The sequence below is a fragment of the Opisthocomus hoazin genome, chromosome 4, assembly GCF_030867145.1.
Source record: "Opisthocomus hoazin isolate bOpiHoa1 chromosome 4, bOpiHoa1.hap1, whole genome shotgun sequence".
In the NCBI taxonomy this organism is placed as follows: domain Eukaryota; kingdom Metazoa; phylum Chordata; class Aves; order Opisthocomiformes; family Opisthocomidae; genus Opisthocomus; species Opisthocomus hoazin.
The window spans coordinates 6,137,704-6,163,843 of record NC_134417.1 but is presented as its reverse complement, the minus strand read 5'-3'; the positions used below and the strand labels follow the sequence as shown (position 1 = coordinate 6,163,843).

General features: G+C 51.5%; 1 protein-coding gene across 1 annotated transcript in view; it reads right to left on the bottom strand.

Moving 5' to 3' along the window:
• SLCO2A1 (solute carrier organic anion transporter family member 2A1) overlaps positions 1-24,707 on the bottom strand; it is a 30,734-nt gene extending 6,027 nt beyond the window's left edge. Inside the window, exons 1-6 of the mRNA XM_075417714.1 lie at positions 24,224-24,707; positions 11,290-11,427; positions 9,301-9,463; positions 5,109-5,324; positions 2,898-2,996; positions 1,131-1,264 (exon numbers count right to left, since the gene is read on the bottom strand). Of these exons, the coding sequence (XP_075273829.1) occupies positions 1,131-1,264; positions 2,898-2,996; positions 5,109-5,324; positions 9,301-9,463; positions 11,290-11,427; positions 24,224-24,313 (840 nt within the window). The 5' untranslated portion in view covers positions 24,314-24,707. The remainder of the gene's footprint in view (positions 1-1,130; positions 1,265-2,897; positions 2,997-5,108; positions 5,325-9,300; positions 9,464-11,289; positions 11,428-24,223) is intronic.
• Positions 24,708-26,140: the final 1,433 nt, after the last annotated feature.

Sequence of the window (26,140 nt, the reverse complement as noted above, 5' to 3'; positions counted from 1 at the left end):
ACCCCCAGCCAGGCCTGATGGTTTTCCTGCCTGTTACACCACAGGGGTGAATTATCTCAAAAATCCCTGCAGCCCTTGAGCAGAGCTGCAAGACAAAAGCTTGTCCTGCTTGAAGAGGTTTTAAGAGTTTGGAAAGGTTTCAAGGGCTTGGAAAGCTTTCCCCTCCTGAACCCTGACAATATACCTCTTTTTAATGCTGCAAAAAGTCTGAAAATGAAAATTGGAGACAGGTCAGCTCAAGTCTGGTGAGTCCTCTAGTTATAATAATGAAATATTTTGGCTTTGATTTTGACCTTTAAAGAATCGATGATTGAACAAATTCAAAACAAAACAAAACAAAACTATTTTCGAAACGAAGCCAGTGGGGCTTGGCTTTGAAAACACTGAAATGAAACATTTTGATAGTTTTGCATATTTTAAGATTTGTTTTAATGGGAAACTTGTCTCATTTCTGCAATTTTTTTCCCCAAAGGAAAAGTCCATTTATCAAACTCCGCTGCCCAGCTTTATCCCAGAGCTTCTCCCATGTGCGCCACAGTAGAGGATGCTCTGCTCCGAGCAGGGGCTGTCACTGATGATGATGCTGCTGGTGTCAGGGGAGCATCGCCTTGCCAAAGGTGTTCCAGTGGGGAGTTAAGATACAGCCATCACCAGAAGAACCAGGTCAGACACCCCAGGAGGGTTGAAGACAGACCCCTACCAAGCACGACTGCATGCAGGAACCCCAAGAAACCACATGGCCATCACCTTGACCCAGGGAAGGTGCAGGTCTACCCAAAATCCTTCCCAAAAGATGCTGTCGATGCAGCTAGTGGGAAGGGCATGAGGTCTGGTTTTGGTATGCTGAGCTCTGGAGGTTCTGGCTTTCCAGCTAATGGTGAGGAAGTGAAGGGTCTGGTCCTTCATGTGTTAAAGGCACAGAGCTCGTTTGGAAGACTTCTTGCTTGTGAGAAGTTGTAACCATATCTGAAAAGGGTTGCTGGGCTCCCTTCCTCCCTCCCTCCCACCCGCTGGGCTCCCTTCCTCCCTCCCTCCGTCCCTCCCACCCCTCTCCTCTGGGGACAGGTATTCCCTCTCCGAGAGCAGCCCTGGCACCAAGATGTTTTGGCCCTCCGGAGATGAGGTCTCACCTTTCCTTTCAGCATGTACCGAGGGAAAAAGAAATAAGGAATGGATGTGAGGACCAAGCAGCCTGAGGAGATCAGCAGTCCCAGCCACCACGCTCCAATCCACCGCTGGTCCCTTGGTGTCAGGGCCACAGTAGCTGCAAGAGACAAGGACCCATTGTAAGACCTTTGCTCCTGCACATCTAAGGGTGAAATGTCCACGCAAATACGGACCGGAGGAGCATGAAGGGTCCATGTGGGCACAGTCCAGGGGTCTCTCCACTGGCATGGAGGAGCAAATGGGTGGAGGTGGGAGCTCCCACCAGTGTTGGTAGCAAGACCGGCCCTGGTCGTGTTTGACCTCCTTATCCCTGGCCAGGATCCTGCACAGCCACTCCCCATCCCAACTGCGCCGAGCCTCCCAAATGCCTGTGAATGGATTTAGTCAGCACTGAAGCATGCTGATGGCGCAGGTTCAACTCTTCCCCACTGAGCCAGCCAGCAAGGCCGCGATTACGGGGGCCCTACTCCATCCTCCTCTGCCTGGGCAGTGCGCTGCCGGCCAGGGATGCTGAGCTGAGACAGGGACCGGGAAAGGGCACAGCCACTTTCCTGGAAAAATTGCTCTCCCATTGTTCCAGGCTTGGTCACTCTCTGCTTGCAGAGACCAGGGGAAGGACCCGTGCCGGCAGAAGAGCACTGTTAATGAGCCTGGTTTCCGAGTGGAAGAAACTCTGGGCGCCTTCTCCGGAAACAGGAGGAGAAGGTGAGAGCCACTCCGTCTCCAGCGCCGACATCCTTCGGCTGGGCCAAGCGATGCTCACGGGAGGTTGACAGATTGCTTGGCTTGGCATGGGGACCGCATCTCCCCATCGTCGGGACGTTGCGGCTGGGAAAGGAACCAGCAGCAGCCTCCGGGTGGGAGCCCCGTGCCAGGGTGCGGCAGGAGAGGAGCCCACGCCCCACCAAAACAATCACCCCGCTTCCCCAAACAGGACCACTCCACTCCAGAGCTCGGACGTCATCACGGAGCGACCAGGCAGAGGCTGCTAAATCCGTCTGCCGCCACAGGGAGTGAGCCAAGGCTTTTTGCCATTTCCTGCCCCAGGTTCATTTATTATTCTTATCAGGCACCAGACAAAATTGTCAGGCGAGCTCTGATCTCTCTAAGGAAACACAGGAAAAGCCACATTAATGGTGGAGCTGGGGAGAATTCTTCAGTGATTAAGTTACCAGAAATAATAAGCATGCACCGCAGATAAAGAAAATAATCATTTTCTGCAACCACTGCATAAAAAAATGCAGTGGCATTGCCTTGGTCCCTCTCTCTGTAGATGCCGGTGTATGGTGATGAGGAGGAGAATGAGTAGACTCGAGCCTTCCCGTGCATCCACAGGGCAATGGTTGCCTTGTGGTTGTCTTTTCCATCCCTGGATGCTTCAGATGTCCCTGCTTCTCTCCACCACAGTTCTGGGGTAGCATGATACTTCCTCAGCGTGGTGGCAGTGGGAATACCCACCAACGACCACCAGTTCTTCAGTGCAGCACCATGAGTAGGACATTGAAATGTCCCTACCGCAGGGCTCTGCTTCAGTGGTGGCTTCAGAACCATCTGTAGCCTTCCTAATGGGGAGATGGAGTGGAGAAGTGCGCTGGGGGTGCTATTCCAGGTCTGGTCTTTCCAGCAGAGCGGGTTTTCTGGGTCATGGGACTGCCACCAGTTATCTCAGAGTGACCTTCTGACTCTCAGAAGGCTTTTAGGAGGAGCATCGCTACTTGGGAAATACTCACCAATGTCAACTCTTCCAATATCCACAAAGAGCCGCAGCACCACGGATCCCAACAAGTATCCAAAAGCAGGTCCAAACACAGCAATGGCAAAGAGGATGGCTGAAAAAAGGGAGCAGAGAGCCAGTGTGAGCAGCAAACAGTAGCTTCAGTGCAGATACAGCTTTTGTCTTCCCACGTGAGGCAGGAATGGTGTTACAACACGCAGAGGAGAGAAACCATCTTTTGTCAAGCGGCAGATGATAAGATCCCCATTGCTCAGATACTGAATGTGGTGTTCATCTAATAGGATCAGGAGGAGGGCAGGCAGCTGCCTGCAGAAAAAGTCCCTCTGCTCTGCTGCAATCAAGGCTTTGCCGATGCGCTTAAAGTTGTCAGCTACACTGTGAATATCCATGATTCGCTGTGACAAAGGGGCGAAACCCCAGAGAGCAGCAAGGTGGTGGCATCCTGGGCTCCCACAGGTGATGGAGACCTTAATCTCCTACAGGAGGCCAAGGAAGCAAAGCCATCACAGTCATTAGATCCAAGCAAAAATATTTGGTGTAAACTTCAGGGGAGGTGAAAGATGCTGAGAGCAAAAAGGCCAGTAGATCACCCTCGGTTCAGCTGAATTATCCCATTTAGAAAACAGATAACTTGGACCTAACCCGTGAGGTCAAAAAGTTCCCCTTTGACTTCTTTGGAATGAAAGGATTCAAGTTTCCTTCCTAAAAGAAACTCTTCACACAACCTTCTTAAAATGTTCAGAAAGAGACAGTTTTCTTGACCTGCATTGACCATTTCTGTGCATTTTGCTGGTCTGGAGCCTTTGAGCATACCAGGTACGAAAGTGCCTGATCCCACTGCTACACCTCAGCCTACATATTTTAAAACCTCACATATTTTTAAAGCTCTTTTTTTTTTTCCAATTAGGCAAGGCAGTGCTTTTGCTTCTACAACACAAACCTAAGTTTTGAAGGGCAGGGTCTTTAGAGGAGGAGTATTTAACATCATATGAGGAGAGTAGTGTTCCTTTTCATAAGAAGATTCTGAGATCTAAAACGAAACAAGACTCAAAGGGCAATGGTATTTATGTTGTATTGAGGCAATCCAGACTCACAGGAGCCATACCCCCCCAACACAGACATTCCCACAGCCCTAAAGTGACCATTTATATTATAAAGAACAAGCCAGTCCCATTTTCCTTCATCTTCAGGACCTGCAGGTTTGGGCACTGGGAGATCCCGGCAGCAGTGAACCCTCGCCACCAGGGGAAGACAAGGATGCTTTGTCCCTCCTTTTGCCAGCCCAGACTACTATATTTGAGCTGAGAGGACTGAGTACTACCCACATGGGAGACTTTCTGTGGAGCTCTTAGGTGGTGCAGCACCCCTTTCCAGCAGAAGCCTGGAGCAAAGGATGCCTGGGTGGGTCTGGAGACCCTGCCAAGCACTTCAGTGCTTGTTCAAAGCCTGTCCTTGGGAGTCTAATCCCAAAGGCTTTCCCTGCTCCGTTAGTGCTTACCCTATTTTGGAACATCCGCTTTCGACTCCTAAATCACTCTGATGCCTTTGGCTGCTTTGAAGACATTGTTCGGCATCAGGAGGAATTGGGTTTTTAAATAACTTCCAGACTGAGCTCAAAGCTCACGTAGGCAGGCCAGCACCAGATGGGTTTTGCCATTCACAGAGGAAAAAACGCAGTTTAACATGGAAGCCTGAACCTGCTTCTTGCAGTCAAGAAGTCCTCCTGAGTCTGGGAGTCCCCACCAGGCAGGGACTGTTTCCATGAAAAAAAATGTCAGTTCTGAAACCTTGATGCAAAATTAATTGACTCCTGCAGGCTGTCATACCTCTGGTTAAACCATGGTCAACCACTGCTCAGTAAGAGCAGGAGATGGCCTCTGAGGAAGTTTCCTTACTACTCTTTCCCTGTGTGGATCTTATAACTTCTCACAGACAGTTATGTGAGGGAGAAGCCCCAGCTCACCCATCTCATCTCCTTGCCCTGATTCTTTGGCTTCCTAACAGCCACACCATAACTACAACCCTACAGAGAAGAGCTGACAGTCAAGGGGAGAGACAGCCCAGCCTTTTCATGGGGGAGGATCTCATCTGAGTCCCACTGGCTGCTCAACCCGTGTCCACAGGCTCCTCCCCAGATGAGCACCTCTACATCTCACCTCTACAGTCTGGAGGAAACAAAACGATATACAGCATCGGTCCCACTTACCAACGTACAGCGGGGAATTGTTTGCCTCCGCAAAGTCGTCTACGTAGGATATCCCAAAGGGCTGGATGGGAACCGTCCCGATTCCAGCCAGCAGCTGGGCGATGACCATCATTGCCCATATGCTGTTGGCCTCCTTCTGAGGATCCTGCGTGGTGTTCGGGCACACAAACTTGTTCTCTGCATAGCAGAGTTCAGCCTGGACCTGGCTCTTGTTACCTGAAAGGGGGAAGAATGAGCGTTACAACGCTGGGCACGTTCCCTGCCTCCGCTGTGACTAAATCCCTAAATACCAAGAATCTCACAAATTTGCTGAGCAGGCACACACTGTTGGATTTTGGATGGATTGCTCATTTCATTTAGCAGTTCTCATCATCTTTGCCTTCCTTTGGAGTATTAAACTGAGGTCAGTGTAACAAACAACCAGGCTGTGATTTTTATCAAACTTCTACAGATAGGCTGATCAGAGAAGATGGAAGCAAATTAATTTCTCCTGCAAAGGGTCAGCCCTGCAGCCCGGCTCCAGCGAGCTGCACTCGAGCTGTCAGTAGAGGATAAAAAGCTCTCCATCAAAGCTGCAGCAACGCTGGGCTCAGCCAACTGACAAAAGCCTTGGACAGAGGGTGTCAAAGCCAGTGGAAAAGCCTAAATACTCACAGAGAGAAAAACCTGCTTTTTGTGCAAAACAAAGGTGTTACAGAGCAGACAGAGTAAGTCCTGGTCTTTCGATGCTAGCTCTTCCCACTCTGGCTTTTCTTTTTTTTTTTATTATTTGTAATTAGTTCAACATTCCTATCACATCTTTCTCGTTAATGTAATAACTATGGATTTTCTACACTTCTGAGCAAACAGACATGAAGCAAACCCAAATATTTGTCAGGTGATTAGGGGGTTTCATTGGCATAGTGCAGCAGCACGTTCCTAACGTAAGTCCATTTGAAGCCGCATTGTCTAAAGGGTCAATGGGCACAAACTGAAGCAGAGGAAATTCCGTCTGAACATGAGGAAGAACTTCTTCCCTCTGAGGGTGACGGAGCACTGGAACAGGCTGCCCAGGGAGGTTGTGGAGTCTCCTTCTCTGGAAATATTCAAGACGCACCTGGGCAGGGTCCTTTGCAGCCTGCTGTAGGTGACCCTGCTTTGGCAGGAGGGTTGGACTAGATGACCCACAGAGGTCCCTTCCAACCCCTACTATTCTGTGATTCTGTGACGTTGCCAGACAGAGGGAGCCTCCTTTTCTAAAAACAATTTTACTGCAGCAAAAACGAGAGCCACAGAAGCCTCTCACGCCAGACTGCATGCTGCGGAGCAAGGCCGCTCGCGGTTTAAATGAGTGCAAACCTAACCCATGGCTGGCTTTTCTATGCCAATGGTCTTTGCTCACTTGTGGTACCCAGGCAGGAACAGGGAATGATGCTCTCTGGGGCGACCTGGCTGCCCTGAGCAGGACACCTTGCCCCTGAATCTCCGTTCCTTGTCACTCAGGAGCAGCCCACCTCCTTGCAAAGCAAGGGCCTTATTTCTTCAGATCATCTGGAATGGGAGGTCTCCACCCTGGTCAAGACTGCCATGCAAATTCCTACCAGGACTGGAGTATCTTCATGGGCTGTTAACAGCAGGCCAAGACACGTACGGCTCTGGGCAAGGAACAGGATGATACCTGCTCCTTCGACTTGTTTCCTTCACAGTAAGAGCAGCTCCTGTCCCAAATCCTGACCAGTTCATAGCCTGACACATGAATTTAAGCTGTCAGAAAACCTGGCATCTGATGCCTGAACCACTCTCCAAACCAGATGACTCAAAAATCACAGAAACATTGAAGGCTGCGTAGCAGGGAGGCAGCTGCGAGCCAGCGGAGAGCTGGTCTTCGCATTTCTGCGTGAACACTAGCGCACGCTCAGCCCCATGCAGGCCATCATTTTAATAACGTTTCATGGGATCTACGCTTGCAGAGCAGCCATGGCGGTGCCAGACTTCCCAGAGCTGATGAGAGCAAAGCCGGAGGAACTCTAACCCTTTGGTGGAAGAAGAGATTGTCAGGCACCTGCAAGCAGCTCTGTCCTCACTGTGCTTTGCTCCTGGTCTGGGGTTGCGTCCCGTTGTGCTGCACCAAAGTCACGACCAAACTAAAGGCCACCCAGCAGCTCCCTGGCACAGCCAAGGCTCCCCGAGCCCAGACGATCGGGTTAACACACAATGCATGGGGCTCAGAGCCTTTCCAGGAGAAAGCATCCTCTAACTAGGGGTGGAAGGCTTTCCCCGGCTGGCACTGCTGCGACAACTGCCACCACCCTTGGTGGCACAGGCACAGGGAGAGCAATCCAGCACGGAGCTGAGGTGACTTAGGGTTTTCAGGGGTGGCAGTTCCTGAGGAGGCTATTGCTCACTGGCATCCCCAGGATTTAGGGGCTGAAGTCACTTTGGGAAGACCAAAGCCAGCCTTATGGCACACAATGCAGGCTCTTCCATGTATTGCATTCTGCATGGAAGCTGCAGCTGCCGTTGTACACGCTAGCTTGCTCCCAAAGCCTGCCCAGTTAAACCAGCAGCCCTCCTCAGAATGGATCATAAGGCTTACTGGCTAGAGCAGAACAGGCCCTGGGGACAAGCAGTCTGAACCCTGCTCTGTCACCCACATAGTGTTCAGCAGCAAGGAGATGACCTCACTTCTCATGCTGCCATAGCTCTGTGACTCCAGTAGAGAGAACGTTGCTTTGCTTTCTAAAATGCTTTTGGCTACAGGTGAACCACCACCTGCCTTTGCGTTCAGCCTGGGCTCTCAGCAGGGCTGCAGGGAAGCCAGGCTGCAGCGAGAGCATTTGCTCTTCTCCCTCACGCTGCCACAGCTCTCAGCTGCCTGCAGTGAGGCCACCAAGAGCAACGTCTTTGGTTACGCACAAAAAACCAAGAGAAAGGAGAAGGTCAGAGCCTAGCTGGTGTGACAAGGCATACACACACATCAAGACTGCAGCACTTTCAAGCCTTGTTATCAGTCAGATGAACTGCTTTGCCCCCAGAGCATGTGGCCCTGACCAACACTGCCACAGCTATTAACTTCTCAAGCACATAAGGGCCATCCAAATGAGACCAATATGGCCAGAACTGTTCTGGTAGGAATCCAGCTCAGCGTTCAGATAAGTGCAAAGCCTCAGTGGAAAGGTACTGCAGAGCCTTTGAGTCCCTTCAGGAAATGCACCAGTGCCCCAAAAAAGCCAGAAGTGAAGTGATTTGTCCACAATCACACAAGGCATCAGCACCTTCTGTATCCCAGGGCTTCTGCCCTAAGTCTGCTGCCCCATCAGCAGTGCTTTCTGTTCACAGTTGGTTTTACACTTTCTCCCTGGCTGGATTTTTGGATAGCTGCATGACACATCATCGTTAGTAACAATGCTGTCATCACTAGGCAGAGATGCGGCTCTAGAGCTGCAGCTGGGGCTCTTCTGACGCCACAGAAAGCAAACCTATTTCCAGGATGCTCACGAGCAGGTTGGAAGGACCCACACCACCCACGCAGAAAGCAGGGACCCAGTGCGCTTAGAGATCTGAAGAGAGATGGGTGGGCACAGCCAGGAGAGAAGCATATTTAAAATAACATATTAAACTAGTTAATTAATTTTCAAGTATGTCTTATAGTATCCATGTGGCAGGATATGCTCTCTCACTGAATGTGGAATCTGCTCACAAACATTCCTGGGGTGGCACGTCTGTGTGGGACGATGGCTGTCCCGGGGGTCTCAGCTCTACAGCAAGTTCCTTGGGCACTGATGGGAGGGAGCGATGTCTTGGCAGCCTGGAGAGAAGGTCCTGGCTGCTGAAGTGAGACACAGACTGCTCCCTCTGGAGGCCTCCAGGAGCATCTGTGGGGACTTCAGGGACTTCACCATGACCACAGCACTCCGCACCTGAAACCGCGGCTCAAAGGACATGCCCGAAAGAGGCAGAAGGGATCCCACATGTCGTTATTGTATTCAGAAGGGGTTGCAAAGCGATGCTGATGTCAGGTTTAGCGATGCTGATGTCAGGTTTAAAATAGCAAATCTCTGCCTTAAGTCCTTCCCTCCAAATACTGCGTTTAAATTGTGTGTGTGCCGGACACAACCCCTCTTTTTGGGTAGGCACCGGTAACCCAGCCCAAACCAACTGGAGAAGGATTTGTGCCAGGACAGCTGACGGAGATAAGGGTGGAGGCACTTACCGGTGCCAAGAGCAGTGTATTCGTAGGGGTCTGATAGGAAGTGGGGCAGCGTGACCAGGAACGCTCCCAGCGCCAGCAGCAGACCCCCCACGCCGATCACCCGTGGGCGGTGAACTCGGCTGCCGAAGTAGCTAACGAAGATGATGAGGACCACGTTGCCAATCTGGAAAGGGCACAGCGAAATGGGGAGAAGGTTAGAAGATGTCACGGATGAAGTCAAGACCCTATAACTGGTCCCTCAGGACTACGTCCAGGCGGGTGGAGGGCTTTCTTGTCAGGTGGTGTTTGACCTCCACAAGAGCAGGAACAGGACAGCCCTTCACCCTGCACATTCACTGCAAGCCAGTGCTCCCTTCTCATCAAAAGCTGGCATTTTTGCCTCCGTTTCCATGACTCTAACCAGACACAAGCCCAGCTACAAAGTCCAACTCATTGCAAATATTTGTAATTCTGGACATTTGCAACTGCAGATATGATCCGCTACAAAGATATGAAAACGTGCAGCTTGAAACTACAAAGACGTGAAAACTCAGGCAAGTGGATAAACACCGTAAAATTACAATTACATGGGCTTTGTCAGCTTGGGACAAGCTACACATTATTTTAACCTCAGCACATCTGGCTAAGAATACTTTTTATTTACGTTTACATGGGCTCCCTTGTTTGTCTCTGTGTGGTTTTTGTTCTTGGAACTGCTGCAGCCATCAATGAGAAAAGATTGTGGTCCTGGACAGGCAGGTCAGCTCACACGGAGCTCAAGTAAAGCACAGAAATCTCTGTCTTAAAGCAGAGAAATAAAGATGCATCTGTTGTCTGCAAGCTGTTCTCCTTTGACAGCATGGCATCTGTCCTATTCCAGTCCTCTTCCCTTTACATTCTTGCAGTAACAAACTGCTCTACATGATGTTTGCTTTTGTATTACTTCTCCAGGCATTAATTCTCGTAAGGATAAGTAAGTTCTCTAGTGGATCAGGAAGATCAGGTCTCTTTCTTTACATGGTTTGGATCTAGTCACAAGCAGTGTGAAGTCCTTCACTGGTCTCAAAAGACTTTGAACTGGTCTTCTTAACTCCAGATGTAGGTGCTGGTTGGGGTAAGACCTGTACATCTGCTTCCCCAAGGACCCAGGGGGATTCCCAGTGCCCAACCTCTTGGTGGAGGGTCCCATGTGAGAAGACCGGCTGTATGCAAGGTGGCTGCCACCAAGAGCTTCTTTGTCTGTGCCATCAAAAGAAAATCTCTGTCAGGAGGTCTTCTCCTAGTTAGCCTTGAAGAGCTACCAGAAAGGATACAATTCATGACAATGTGAACTAGAAAACTTATTCCAGAGGAGTGATTAGAAAGTGTGAGAAAACCCTCAGCCAGCTCAGCAATATGCCAGTGAAAGTCAGCCCTTTGCCACAGGGCCATCAGGAGCTGGGAGCACTGCAGAAGAGGACTAGATCTTGGAGAGACTGCTCACCAGGGACTCCTTTTAGAGAAAGCTTGGAACGACTCAGGCCAGGGTCATTCCTAGAGCCAGTGAGAAACCTATGAAAACAGATACTTTTACTGGAAATTGCTCACAGAGCTGTAGTTGTGTGGATACTACGCAGAAGAAAACGCGCTTCTTCACAAAAGCTGTAACAACTGCGATCAAGGGAGAAGAATCACATCGCATGTTTTCTGTCTTTCAGTCATATGTCTGCTGGAGATGTATGGCATCCCAGGGTGGAGTGGTCTCCTCTGAAGCAACCAGCTTTATGCTGCTGTCCCATCAGGCCACATCCTCACCACATAACCCTACGTTCAACCTCCAGGCATGTGACACAGCAGAAGTGAAATGTGAAGTGATGTCCAAGTGCACAGCAACAGCTGCTTCATCCAGCACATGTACGCATGGCTGAAGAAGCACTGGGTGTGAACAGTCCTGAGATCCTATTCTGGGAAGGTCCCCACCACATTCTCGCCACCTCTAGGGGCCCCCCCACAAGCTTCTCACCCAGTTACCTCGTTGAAGCTGGAGATGAAACCTGAAGAGAGACTGGAGAGCCCAAAGCGCTTCTCAATGGTGGTGAGGCTGCTCTTGAAGTTGGCGCTGTAGAGGAGCTGGGAGAGCTGAAGAAGCCCATGGCACAGCACAAAAACCTGCAGGAAAAAAAAAGCGCCATCCCAGTTAGTACCCAGTTAGTGCCCTGCTGATGTGTAACTGCTGGCGACCATGTCCCATGCGAGGGATTTGAGTCATACGCACACGGACTCAAGATGACCAACATGGCCACACCTCTGACACGCAACAGATCTACTGAGGGGCACAGTCCTGGATCCCTGACTAATTTAGATTTGCAAAATGAGTGATGAAGTGTTCAGAAGAGAGGATAAGGAGCTCTGTTTTTATCTTTCCTCTGCTTCAACGTTATTAGTGTTCATTGGTATTTACACTGCAGCAACCCTCAAAAGCAACCCTCCAACCTGAGAAGGACCCATTGCACTGGCAGCTGTACAATGATAAATGAGACAGACTTAACTTTGCATGGACTCCGTGGGTGTTCCTGAGACCATGTCAGAGCCAACCCTGCAGCTGCTGTGCTGCAGCTGAAAGGGACCCACACTGGTTCAGACTACCTGAGACCTGAGATCCAGTATTTCCAGTCGGCCCCTTGGATTCACTCAGCTGTAAAGCCAATTAACAGAACCTGCTCCAAAGGGTGTTGCAAGAAAAAGTTTAAAAAGGGCTTTAAAAGCCCCAGAGGGAAAAGGATGAAATATGCACAATGTAGTCTCACTGCTGAAGACCTCTGTAGTATTCTAAAAACAGCATCTTTCCCTCGAGCCAGAAGCCAAGGCGAATGGAAGCAGACCTTACCTGGAGCAGAGGAGGGAATACAGAGAGTTTATGGGGCAGGGCAGAAGCATGGTCGAAAGAGCCCGGGTGGCCTGGGAGAGGAAAGCGCTCTCAGCCAGGGATGGAAGAGGCAGCTTGCAAGTGTCTTTTGATCTATATTTAGTCAGAACAGTTTTCCTTTATTTTTCTTGGAATGGAATGCGTCCACACGGTGCCAAAAGTATTTTAAAATAATCTAAAAAAAAAAAGGGGGGGGCAGGGTGGAAGTCTTTTTATTTAAATTCACAGGAAATCAAATATTTGCTGAATACCGGAAGCATGTCCCACAAAGATAACGGCGGGAAGCCCGAGATGATGAATGGGGGATCAAAGGTACTGCAGGGCTGACAAATTCCTTATGTCCTTGGCTAGGAGAGCAGCAATACTTGTTATTCGGATTTATGTGAAGTGGTGGTAGCGCCCAGAAGCCCTGACCCATTGTGTGGAAAAAAAAAAAAACCCCGAAACAGAAAAAGAACAAAATTGTCCACCCGACACTGAGGATGTAAATGCCATAGGTGGGTGGAGTGGCTTTCTGGGGAGCAGAGGAAGATGCAAAGCCAGGTCTAGCAATTGCAAGAGAATTTGAGTAGAAGATGGGCAAGAAGAGGGCTTCTTGGAAGCTTCTCCTTTGAGGGAGGATAGCACCAGCCAGAAGACAAAGCTGTGCATCTAAAAGCATAATAGATGGGAGAGATGCTGACAGACAGTGGGACAGAAGAGCACGGAGATGAAGGGGAAGGAGAAAATGGAGCCCTGGCAGTGTGAGGGTAGGCTGGGAACAACCTGGAGACCACAGAAAAGTAGAAAGAGAAAGGCAAAAAAATATGAGGGAAGAGAGGTCATGGGGACAAGCTGTCATCATGAACTCCCCAGCTGCATCTTGGAGGGGTGTCAGCCAACAGGCTAGCATCAGGCAGGCATCTGCCACCACGGCAGCCGAGCAGGAGAGGACAAAGTCCCAGGCTGGAACTTTGCCCTGACAGAAAGTCGCAGAGCAACGACATAGGGTGTAACGTGGGAAACCCTCCCAGACAGGGACAAAGTGGAAGTGAAACATCTGAAAGTAAATTCCTGAAGCAGAATGACCTCTACACCCTCCAGCTATCAACTCCCACGTTCAAAAACCCATCCCAGCACACGGTCCTGTGGGTGATAGCTGGATCCACCATCCCCAATCCTGAACTGGGATCACCATATAATTAGTCCAGCTGGGCTGGTCGGGAGCAGAGAGGTGACTCCTGCGAGGATGAGAAATGGAGAGGGGCTCTTGTTGCCAGAGAACATTAAAACATTAATTTTTGTTCCTGCAGCTCTGGCCAGACCCTACTGTAGTCATTCGAATAAGGAAGCACTGGCTAAACAGCGGAGGGCTGGGACCGCCTGAGATGCAGAGCAGCTGGAGGGAGAGCGCTCCCGGTTCGGGGCGTTAGCTGGAGAAGCCAAGCTGTTTACCAACAGGGAGGAAAGAGGATGGATCACCCAGGCTGAATTTAGCGCAGCAAATGTCAGCCTAATCCCAGGGCAGACGGGGAGATGAGAAGTGTTGGGGAGAGAAAGGATGCTGGCGGGGAGCAAAGATGAGGAGGAGAGGCAGCCTGACTCCCCAGAATGCTGGGGTTGGCAGGGGATGGGGAGAAGGTAGAGGCATGGAAGGACCATGGGGAGCCAGCACTGGCTGTGCTTTGCGAGAAGATGGAGGGCAGGAGATGAGAGGGACAAGCTGTAGTCAGAGGGGGCAGGCAGGAAAAGGCAGAGCTGGAAGGAGATGGCCTGAGAGGGGTCTATGCATTGGTGATAACCTGGGGACGGACAAAACGGGGCCAGGGATCCCAAGATGCCCAGGAGCAAGCTGAGGGAAGGCAAGGTGACAGAAATGCAGCTGGAGAGCACCGACGAGGGGAGAGAAAGATTCTGGGTTGTGACTGCTCTCCCCTGGTCCATGAGACCTGCTAATCCGGCTCCTGCAAGCAGGGTTAGCAGGAAAGGCAAAAGAGCAGGAGGGAAGCTCAGGGGACCCAATCCCGCCCCGTGCTGCTGCTGGCACTGAGACCGCACAGCAGCCTCAGCCCTTGGATGCAGAGAGTCTGGAGGATGGGAGGGAAAGGAAAGAGGAAATTTTTTTTTCCCTCTTAGGAAGACGCTGCCACCCAAAACAGTCAGAGCAAAGCAAAACAGCCTTTCCTCCAGGACTTGTGCAGCTGGAGCTCAGCTTTTCCAGATGCACTTCAACTGTCTGTAGGTGAGAGATGTGCCTGACTTAAGACCTCCCCTGCATTCAGCAGACTCAATTCTAATTAAAATAATGACAATCCAAACCATGAAGGCTCTGAGTGCAAATAGCTGGGAGAAGGGCTGACTTGGAGGGCTCCCCAAAAGGAGCCCGTGCACTGCCTGACCTTCGCACCAATCGAGATGCTCCAGCTGGGAAGAGCAGACCTCTGAGGCTGGGGGAGATGAAAAGCACCACTCTCCCAGGTCCCCTCGCAGGTCCTCATGGATCTCTCCCATCTGTGTCCCTTTCCCGTGTCCCCATCCCCACACGTTCATGCTGACCACCCACAACCACGGAAACCAGCACTGACCTGGTCCCTTCCAGCTGCAGAGGACACCAGCTGTGCTGCACTGGCCCCATGCACCCGCCGAGCTACCCCAGGAGGGGACAGAGCCTCTATCATACATCTTCCACAACACTTAATGAAGAAGGAGGTTTTAAAGAAGAGCCAAACTCATTTGAAGGGAGATTGTGCTTACACAAAGCAGGCACAACAGCACTGAAGGCAACGGCACGGTGGGAGGCGAGGGAGTCAGGGACGCTCCCACGAACAGGCAGTGCTGACCCTCCAGCGCAGATGCTCCCATCGGAGCCTGCTGTATTTTTGGAGCTCCAGGCAAGCAGCAGTCCCGGGCAGGCAGGGAGCAGCACGGAGCGGCCAAAGGCCTGCGCCCACATGCACCCGCGCGCACACACAAAATCCCCTCTTAATCATCCCTAGGTTTCCTTCAGGGCGCCTGAGCGATCCTGACTCCAGACTGTTTATACAAGACACTTGACTCCTTTCCAGGATGCACTTCATTTGAAAGGGAAGCAAACGCCTGGGGGAAGGTCCCTCACAGACATGCTGCTCACCCCCCACCTGGTTCATGGGGACTAGCACCTCCAGGCCAAGGATTTTTGGTAAGGACAAAAAACCCACCCTGTTGCAGGGAAGAGAGGGGACTGGTCCCTCCATGATCTGGAAAACACTTCCCAGGTTCAAAGCAGAGAGCTGGCAGCTATTCGGTCAATCCCAACCCAAACCTCCTTTAGAGGAGATATGTTCAACAATAATTGACCTAGAGGGCTGGTGGGGCTGAGAGGGGGACAGGCTGTGCTGCAGGCAGCCCCCAGGCAACGAGGATGAGGCAGCAAGACTGAGATCCTATACTGGCACCAAGACGTCCCCATGGGATGTCACAGTGCCTGGTGCATTCTTTGGAGACATCTGAGATGGCTTTTCAGCCCTTGCAGCCACTCACAAGACCCACTTGCAACCTGTCCACCTCCCTGACACTCACAAGGAATAAAATAAGGCTCTGGGAGGAGAGACAGGGTCTCCCAGCCTCACACTGAACCCAAAAATCAGACAAGGATAAGGAAAGAAAGAGCCAGAGGATAAAGCTGTCCTTGAGGTGGGTGCTCTTGGGGTCAGAAGCCTTTGGGATCAGAGGGAGGTTGCTGCCCCACGTCACATTCCGGGTCTGCTAAGCTGTATTCCCTTATCTCCTGGTGCTCTCCTTCCATATTGCTTCTGTAAGCTCATACACTGTCAACACTGCCACTGGCCTTAACAAACAGGTACGTGGAGACTAGACTTTAGAAAAGCCTGTTATGAAAGACAGACTGTTTCATAAGAGGTTTTTTGGGGAGGCAGGATAGAGGAGCATCCCTTAGTCACCAAGGCAGCCAGTAAAATGCTTGGCAAGTTGAGTTAAATAAGAAAAAACACCCAAACATGAAGTGCTTGATAACCCAGGCTGCAGTGTCAGACATGGGTCAGAGTCAAGGCCAAGTAACAAAATTCAGGTTTCTTTTAATTTCGAAAGAATGAGCTGCCTCTGTGGAGCCTCCAGACGCCAGGAGACTCCTCGGGGTGGGAGCCTGGCTCCACTCTGCATGGACCAGGGCTTTGGGAAGATGCTGCCATGTGTGTCACAGCCACTGCCCCTTCCTCTCTGCCACCTGGAGAAGTGAGTTAAGGGTTAATTCTCTGCTCTGCTTCCACAGCTTCATGCTGTGGTAGCGACACTCATGTCCAAAGTCATCCCTCACCTCATTTTTCAATATCTTCATCTTGGCAGCCCTGCCTGGAGATAGAGAAGGTGGAAATCGTGATGGTGCAGCACACCCAGTGAATAGAGAGCACTGGCAGCTCCTGGCTCCGGCTCTCACGAGCATGCACCAGTACTAACCTACGTGCCCAACAGCCTTCCCATGGCAGCACCACTAGCAGCATGGATGGAAAAAGCCAGGGCTTTATTCATTAGATGGATGCAAGAGCTGCCTGGGGAGCTGTAAAGAGGAGTGGAGAACCTCGCAGAACCTACCAAACTGCTCCGAGCAGACTGATGACACTGAGGTAGGACATGGCCAAGAGCAGCCGTTCCAGGAAGGTACAAAATGAATCTGGCTGGAGTAAATGTTTGGAAAGGACTAGGAGTAAGGATCCTCTGATAGCTCTTTCCCTCTGCATAGAACTATTAGAGTTGCATTTTGGGCTCCAGAGGACCAAAGAAAAATTGTTTGACCTCAGTGGAAAGTCATGGCCCAAAGCAGGACACCCCAACCTGCCCACCTCTGAAGCTTCTTCCACTTTGCTCTCTAGAGCTTCTAAGGGGGAAAAAAAAAAAAGGGGAGGGGGGAGGGGTGAGCTTTAGGAAGTAATATGAATATCTCCAAAATGTTAATAATCAGGGAAAAGACAGGCTGTTTATTTTAGAACTTGTATACAATCAACAGTCGCTACATTAAGAGATCCTCCTGCAGTAGGATGGCTGAGACCACTCAGTCCCAAAGAAATGCATCAGCTGGAAATGTAAAGTATACGGACACGCGTGGGGAAATACATCCCTCCTTGGCATCTCTTTCTTACACGCAGCTGCTTAGATTTATAGATTGAAAAGCACTATGAAAAATGAAGGAAGAAGAAAAGCAACATTTCCACAGAAGGAACCAAATACCCTGCTAAACAGCACGCCCCTTAGCGTAAAACCTCTGAGCCTGGAGCATGGCCCAACGGCAGAAGTTGGCTCCTAAATTTTATTTCTACTGCAAAACAAAAAAACACTAATAAAAAAATTACACTGGTTAGGGATCGTCTGAAGCACGCTGTTGCCCAGATTATTAGTTGCAATGATGGCTGTCTACTGCCAAGTAATCCACGCTTTACAACCCCCAGTTGTCAAGTGCAAAGACAATGTTTGCTCTTTTTGCAATGAATGTACACGTGGGATTTCCCTGCACCATAACCCGATGCCCTTCCAAGGTCTGTGCAAGCCCTGCTTTGCTCAGTTGCCATAGAGGGAGCGCTCCAGGGGACATAAAAACATGTCCCTGCCTTAACGTGCAGGCGTGCACTGCAGAGCATTTTGGCTGTGGAGGATTGCTGAGACCAGAGTCTCGGCATGCGAGGTGCCAGGTTTTGCTGCTTCCGAAGCTGGTGCTGACAAAATACTTTGACTTGCAAAATACAATGCATATTGTTAAGCAGCATTCTTTCTTCCTGCAGCCAGACCAAGCACACAGGTAGGTTGTGTGGTTGGGTCTTCGCTCTTTCAGTTTTCCCCAAAGGCCTCTTCTCTTTACGGTGCATCAGGATCCGATCATGGTTTCCTTGAAGGCAGCTTCAGCTTGGCTTCATTTTCCCTGATCCACCAGCGTATGTAAACACTCCTCGCACGCCCGCAGACCTGGCAATGCCTCTCACTCCCTATCAGCTACACTCCTCTCCCATTTTGCTTGTGATAATCTTATCTATGCTGACCACTCCTTGGTTGTGTTTGGGCACTGAACCACCTCACCCCTCATAAAATTATGTGGTTTCTCCTAGACCTTGATCCTACTGAACTTTCCAACCCGTTTTACCATCCAGCTCTTCCCAGTCTTTTTACTTATCCTGCTACTGCTGGTGTTGCTGGTGAAGGCCAGGCAGTTCTTCTCTTTTGAAACACGATCCCATGAAAACCAGACATAAACACAGTGTTGGATCCATCCAAACCCAACCTTTGCTTTCTGATGCCAGCACCATCACCGCAAATGCTGGAAGACCCCAGTCGTAGCAGGTCCTTCTCCCCATGCCACTCCATTTGTCCTAAGGACCCTGCTTGCTTCTCTGCTACAAACACTGATCCAACTCGCCATCTCTCCTTGCACAGGGCCAAGTATTGGAATATCCATTCATGTTCCTGCTCAAACCACTGGCCCTAACCAACAAGGACTTTCTCCTTTCAGTGCTTCTCTCTCCAAACCTACAGCCATGCTGTCTTCAGACCAATGACCTGATGAATCTCCTATTCTTGCTAACAGGTAAATACAGCAAATCATAGTCTTTTGCAACAGGACAAGAAAGCACAACTGTTACATCTCCAGACTTCTGATATACACTCCTCTGAGCAAATTCTGTCAGTCCCTTTAAATGAAGGGACAAAAAACTTGCCCTGATGCTGTTGAGACATCAGACCCCAAGGCAAGGCTCCCATTTCTTCTGCAGAAGGCATCCAGCCTCCCCAGGGAGGAGAGAGCTGCCTGCTCCTGGTCACTGCACCCTTCATGCCCACAACATCTTCGCACTGGGATGCTTTAAATCCTTATCACACTCTGAGAGCCCACAGTCTCCTCCTCACCTTGCTGTCCCCTCTGCTACACTCTTCCACACCACCCAATTTAAATCAGCCCCTAAGGCTTTTAAGTCGCCCGCTGGACTCCCTCCAGCTGACACATAAGTGAAGATAACTCCCTGTTGTCCCCCTGCTTGCTCTACCATGCCAGGCCATCTGCAGGGTAAAAGCCTCCCCCTGCCCACACTCTCAACCATTTCATGCTGCTCCCTGCACTCTGCAGCCAAGTGGCTTCCAGCTGAAACCAGTCCAGCTGAGCTAAATACCCAGATATTTATAAGCTCTCCTCCTTGTCATGTTTCTGGGGATCCCAGACTAGCAATTAGCTATCATCAATTAAAATAGCACAAAACCGTGAAAGAGACAATAAAGGTGAATCATAGAATCATAGAAAGTTTTGGGTCGGAAGGGACCCCTAGAGGTCATCTAGTCCAACCCCCCTGCAGCGAGCAGGGACACCGCTAACGAGATCAGGTTGCTCAGAGCCCTGTCCAACCTGGTCTTGAATGTTTCCAGGGATGGGGCCTCCACCACCTCTCTGGGGAACCCATTCCAGTGTTTCGCCACCCTCATTGTAAAGAATTTCTTCCTTAAATCCAGCCTAAACCTACCCTGTTTTAGTTTAAAACCATTACCCCTCGTCCTGTCACTGCTGTCTGCTAAAGAGATTGTCCCCATCTTTCCTATAGGCTCCCTTTCAGTACTGAAAGGCTGCAATCAGGTCTCCCCGCAGCCTTCTCTTCTCCAGGCTGAACAAGCCCAACTCTCTCAGCCTGTCCTCATAGGAGAGGTGCTCCAGCCCTCGGATCATTTTTGTAGCCCTAACATCTGAAGCCCTAACATGTGAAGAAGCCACAACATCTGAGGCACTGCAAATAGATAACGCCTTTGAAATAATCCTTTTTCAGTGGATGGCTGGAAGGGCAAGATGGGCATGGACATGATGATTGGAGACAGTGGTTAGGACTCCGCACTGGGGGACATCAGTGGGGTCCATGGCCATACATGGGTATCAAAAAGACAACCATCCACTTCTCCTCCACCTTTCAAAGCTGTTTTGTCCTTTTAGGCTGTGAGGTCTTGGTGTCCCCAGCACCACTGGGTGCCAGCATCCACCTAAAGGTTGGCTTCATCCCATGTTTGCCAAGCAGCACAACTGCAACCCCCCAAAATCCCAGTGCCAGTCAGCACAATCCTGGAAGCTCTGGTGAACTTCAAAGTCGGGGCCTGTCCTTGCTCATCACCACCCATCTCCACTACTGCTGTGGGATTACCGAGATGCTCTAGGCTTCTCGTAGGAGACATGCTCAGCAGCAACCTCCCAGCCCCAAAAACTGAAGGCCTTTTGCATTCTGCTTTCTCTCTTCAAGTTGCTTCAAGACAAACAGCCAGCTTCTAGAGGGGTGCAAGCAACCCTGCCACATCTGAGAGGGCACTCAAAAACGTAAGCACAATGACCAGGTTTCTTCCAGCCACGAGAAACAGTGCAGACGGCCAACACGCTGTCAGCTGAGCCAGGCGGTGCCCTTCAGCATCAGTGTAGGCAGAGCCTTGGTGCTGCCCGGTGTAATTGCAGTAGCAGCTACAGTCGTTAATACCCACGTATGACAGGGAGTAACTTCCACAGCAGCAGCAAGGCACTGTCACCAGCCACGTTCCCGCAGGGTACAGAGATCAGCTGTAAATGCCTGCTGTGCCAGAGCTCGGATATGAGCCAGAGGCCACTTCCACAGGCCATCGCCTCCCCGAGCGCCTGCTTCTGCACCGGTCCTGCCGCAGCCCCGGCAGTGCCTCCGTACCATCCATCCCCAGAGCTGCCATCCCCGTTCTGCTCTTCAAATCCCCGCAGAACCATTAAAACCGCTGCTTTCCACCAGGACCTCTCCGTCTCCGATGCCCATGCCCAGCACCATCATGCTCCCCACCTCCAAACATCAGCAGTAACAGGACCAGCGCTGAAAAACACCCCGAGAGTGATGAGAACCAGTGAAGGGAGGCGGTGATCCATGTTGCGGGGAACATGGAGAAGTAAGAAAGTTTGCACAGAAAAATAATTTGGGTTTTTTTGGCCCAAGCCCTGCAAAACGCACTCTGAAAATGATCCTGGCATGTGAGCTTTATGGATTAAATATGAGCTTTGTGTTTAAGACTTGGAGCCCGCTACAACTGGGGGATTTTTTTGTGTTGGAAATACTGTCCCTGTCAGAAACTGCCACCACTTATACGAGGGTGCTGTGTCTAATTAATTTAAACCCCTTTACAGTACCTGTCTCTGTGTGGGATGATGCCAACAGCTTCCCACACAATTAGGTGCTGAATGAAGACTTTACACAATGCGTTATTTGCAGTGCCAATGGCTTCTCGTACAAACAAGAGCTACAAAGCCACATAAACCGAGATGTTTGTGCAGGCCTTGCCCTCTGACGACCCATTCACAACAGAACAACTTCCTAAACCTGGAGATTCAGTTGTGGCACTTTGATTTTCCACTAATTTCTTGGAGCTGAGAGGACTGACAACAGCACAGAGGCTAGTGCTTTCCTACCTTGAAGCAGCTGTTTTTTTAATGTATATATATTTTTAACACAAATGTCACAGCACAGGAAGAGTGAACAGGTCAGGAAAGGGCAGCAGATGTCATTGCCTGTCAATTTACAGACATTTGCTCTTAAAAGCAAGAACTTTTCATCAAGGGATGGGTGTCCTGACTCCCCACAACCCAGATGGTACCTATCATCTGTTTGATGCCAACAAGCATGCTTTGATAGAGCTCAAAACGTTCCTTAATGTGCTTGCATGGTGCCAGTGTTGGGCTGTGCTAAATGAAGGGTTCGTTCCCCTCGGTTTGGGCTGGTTCCCCTCGATTTAGCAAAAACCTCCTGAAGTTTTAAAACTAAAGTGCTTCTTTTCACACGCTGTTTTTCCCTTAGTGCAGCTGTATTTGCACCAGCCAGGGTAGGTGGGAGGTGGGGGTACCTGATGGCATCTCCTGCTCCTGGGGTCACTCTGCACGTGGTCCCACACATGGTTGCCACACCAGGCGCTGCAGCACCACCTCTCCCTCCAAAATCACCTCCTAGGACCCTGCGGATGGGCACAGTGGTGGGTACCTGGCTGGTCTGGGGAGCTTCAGGCTCCTTGCTCATTTTGAAAACAAGACTTGAGCCCTCCAGCCAGCACCAGACACTGGGGAATTCGAGCTGGAGCTGACGGGTGCAGGCAGACAGCCATGCACCTCCTGGCACAGCCAGAGCTCCTGCCACCAGCTAAGTGACATCCCTGTGTCATCTGCCCTCAGCCAAGGACCCAAAGAGGTCCTGGACACAGCCCCTGACCACGTATCCTTGGGCGTGTGTGGTGCCCGGCTCCTGCAGCATGCACAGCCCACATCCAGAAATGGATTAACATTTTTGGGGGCTTTTTTTTTAACCCTAAAATTTTACATCCTGAAAAAGGCATCAAGTTTGGCAATGCTTTTTCAGTTCCAGGATATTTTTGAAAGCACGCAGCTGAAGGGAGCTGTACATATTTCCAGGAAAGAGCATGAATTGCAGAAGAAGGTCTCTGGTTTTGGGTGACATTACTCACCCTGAGCCGCGGTCATTACTGGAGCAGCCCGAAGGAGGGTAGGGCCACCTTTTGCACCGCCACCAGAGACGGGGTCAGGTCATCAGTCCCCTCCAGAGGCATGTCAGGGTAGCCCAGGGGCAGCCCTAAATTACCCAGGCTAATCTCAAGCTCTTCCTCCTGGAGCTCACAGCCAAAAAAGGCCATCAAGTCACCTGCTGGAATAGCCCAGCTCAGGATTCAGGGGCGTAGGACTAGAAGACCTCATCTGGGATGATGCCTCCAGCCCTGGGAGCGCCCAGGAGGAGGAGCAGCCTGTTGGGAACAGTCCCTCGCTATCCTACAGCATCCCCACGGCACCCCGACTGAACTGCTGGGGCCCCACAACCTGGTGAAACTTTTGCTGCTCAGAAACCAACGCCAAGCAAGCACAGCCTAAAGAGGAGTGGGCTGTGCCATCCTTCATGCAAGGTGAGGAAAGATGGGTGGCAAAACAAACCCAAAAGCATCCCGGATGGCGATGCCCTACCTTGTGGCTGCGCACTCCTGAAAACACGCTTAGCTGGGAAATGCTGACAAACCCTTCCTCGAAGCAAACACACGCTCATATTCAATAACGCTAGTGGGAAATCACACCCCAGCCCCGGGCACGACCGGCAGCACCAGCACAAGGGGGTCCTGCCAGCTGGTGGCCCCTCTCACGTATCCAAAGATGCTCTGCCCGTGGGCAGGTGCTGCTGGGAGCCGCCATTCCCCAAAACTGCACCCGGCTGCTTCGGATGCCGAGGTGCTGCCAAGCAAGGCACGAAAATCCCCCCCACCCAGGGAAATCCTGGCCAACGCAGGCGGATGTCTCGGAGACAGGAACCAGCACGTGCCACAGCCTTGTTGCCTATCCAAAAATGGGCCAAAATGTGCCACATGGGTAAAAAAAGACCGGCGAGGGGTGATGTAAAAGCCCAATGGCTAGCAGGGTTTTAAACATGAGAGGTGGCCAGGGTGGCTGGCGTTTTCTCACGCAGGCAGTGACTCCAGAGCCTGAAGCTCAGGCAGGGACTGGCTTTAGGATGACAGCTCTTGCCTTGTTAATAGGGCCAGATGAGTAACTGGGCAGCCAACACCAGAAAACCCACTGCAACCCGCCGAGATTTGGCTTCCGTCACTCAAAACGCCCTGCTCACCAAGGTTTTTGAAGCAAATCAGTGTCATTATAGGGCAGTGTTTTCTTTTCGCACCAGGATGTGGTTAATCATTCCCTAAGCAGCAGCACACCGTGTACCGGACGCCGTGGGTAAGCTCTGCAGCCCACGGAGAGCCGCCCACCCCGCTTCCACAGGGCACAAGACCCACGCGCCGTGCAGGGTACCGCTCCGAAACCCACCGAGCCCCCCAGCCCTTCCCGTGTCCTGAGCAGAACAGACCTCAGTGGCGTTAACCAGGACCGCCCGAGGAGCTGACTTTCAAATTCTGCATCTTCGCAAACACCTTTCATTTTACTGGTGGTTTGTATCGGGGATGCGGGGACCCGTGGGATGGGTTGGGGTCACTCTCGGCGCAAGCATCCTCCTCCCTCCCCGCCGGGGAAGCGGTGCATCCCTGCCAGGCACCACTCCTTACCTTGATGTTGCAGAAGATACTCCGGGAGCAGGTGCTGGAGCTTTTGGGGACGTCGGCGGGGGATTTGCCGGCTTCGGGGTGGACTCCCATCGTGGGGGCTTCCTGGGGAGCCCCAAATAGCTGGGCTGCACACGGGCTCCCGTCCCTCTCCGGCCTGTCCCGCCGCTGGCAGCACGCAGGGTCCGTGCTGAAAACTCTCCAAGCCCGCGAATGAGGCGGGCAGCGTGAGCGCAAAGTTTTTATAAGTCTGCTCTCGGGAGCGATGATGAAACCCTTTCTCCTCCCTCTTCTGCTTTGTGCACCGAGGGAACTTTAAAGTCGCAGGAAGCTAACGCCAGCGTGCAGGGAGAAGGTGGGAGCGAGGGCTCGCCGAGCCCCGGCCGGTTTGGGGATGGGGACCATGGCGGTGCGACGATGATTGCCCACCCGTGGGGACACCCAGCGCCCCGACCGCTCAGCCCTGCAGCAGCTCCCCTCCGTTGTGCTCACGTCCGAACCAGCCACCACCAACGCAGCCTTCCCACAGGGAAAGCGAGTGGTGTTTTAATTCAGGTCCCCCTGACGGGGCGAGCGGAAGGGGAGGCACCTTTCAACAAACTGAGATTTGGCTCCCAGGTGGTGGGAGAGGGGAAAATGGGTGGTCAGACAGAGAAATCCCTCCCTGGGTTAAGGGGTTACAGAGAAGAAAAACCAAACAACCAACCCCCTTCTCCTGCTTTTCTCCCATGGAAAAAACAGCATTTGTGAAGCTCCTGAGCACTGGGGTTTTTTACCAATAACTCTCCAGGGCTTTGTTTATGCAAAGCACTGATTTATTTTTCAGGCTCCTGACAGGGAGGAAGTGTCAGGGAGAGAAGGGCAGGTTAATCCCAGCTGAGGGGAAGCCAGCTTCAAGCATTTTGTCAACATGCTTGCTTTTCCCTGCATAAATTAAGGGGAGGAGAGACACACGGGGACCCCGTGGGAAATGGTGGAGCCCACCTTGGTGTGCCCTGAGCCTGGAGAAACCAAATCCCAGCTCCTCAAATGGTTTCTCCATGGGAGGGCTGGCGGGCCCCCTATGTACCCCCCAGTATGATGCCAAGGAGCCGAGCCCCGCTCCGTGGGCACCCAACACCCGTGCCCTGCCCAGGCACCCACCGTGGGCGCTCGCCACGAGAGGGTGCATTGCACCCGTGGGAGAGGCTCCGTGGGTGCTCCCTGCCTCCCGCCTCGCCCAAGCCATGCTGCGAGAGGACCCCCAGGTCAGGACCTTTGGGGTCCAGCACCGGTCTTATCAGGCACAGGGCTTGAAAGCAGCGTGAAAATTAGCGTTGCTGAGATAGAAAGAGCTACTTTCGGTGGTCAGCTTCCCGGTTTCCTAACCCTGTCCCAGAAGCACTGCTTGCAGGGACAGGTGGGCATCACAGGCCTGTGGGTGGCAAAAAAAAGCATCCCATTTTTCCCATCTCTCTTTTTCCACTCCCATGCCTTAATTTTCTAGATGTGGGGCCAGGACCCAATGTGAAGAGACCCTTTCCCCCATCAGAGTCAGCCGAGCCCTTTTATCTGCCACACAACGGCAAGAGAAAGAGTTTCAGCCTCACCGACAGAAAAGCTCAAGCGAGCCAACATCTCCTCTGCTCATCTCCCATCCTCCCTGCAAGCCTGACAGGCTGCTGAGCTCATTTTTCACGCAATGCCTGACCCGCTCGCTAGCAGCTCTGTCTTTTCAGTTTATTCTGCAGATACCCGTGACGCTCGCTTTGTTATAACAACCACCTCCACACAGCAGCTGTTTCAGCCCCTAACTTCAGATTTTTCCATACAAACGTGTCTCCACACAGCGAGACATACCGGGGAAGAGGCGCAAAGCCCAACAAGCCTGTGCCCTGCCTGGCAGCGGGCAGAAATGCCCCTGCCCCGACATCACATCCC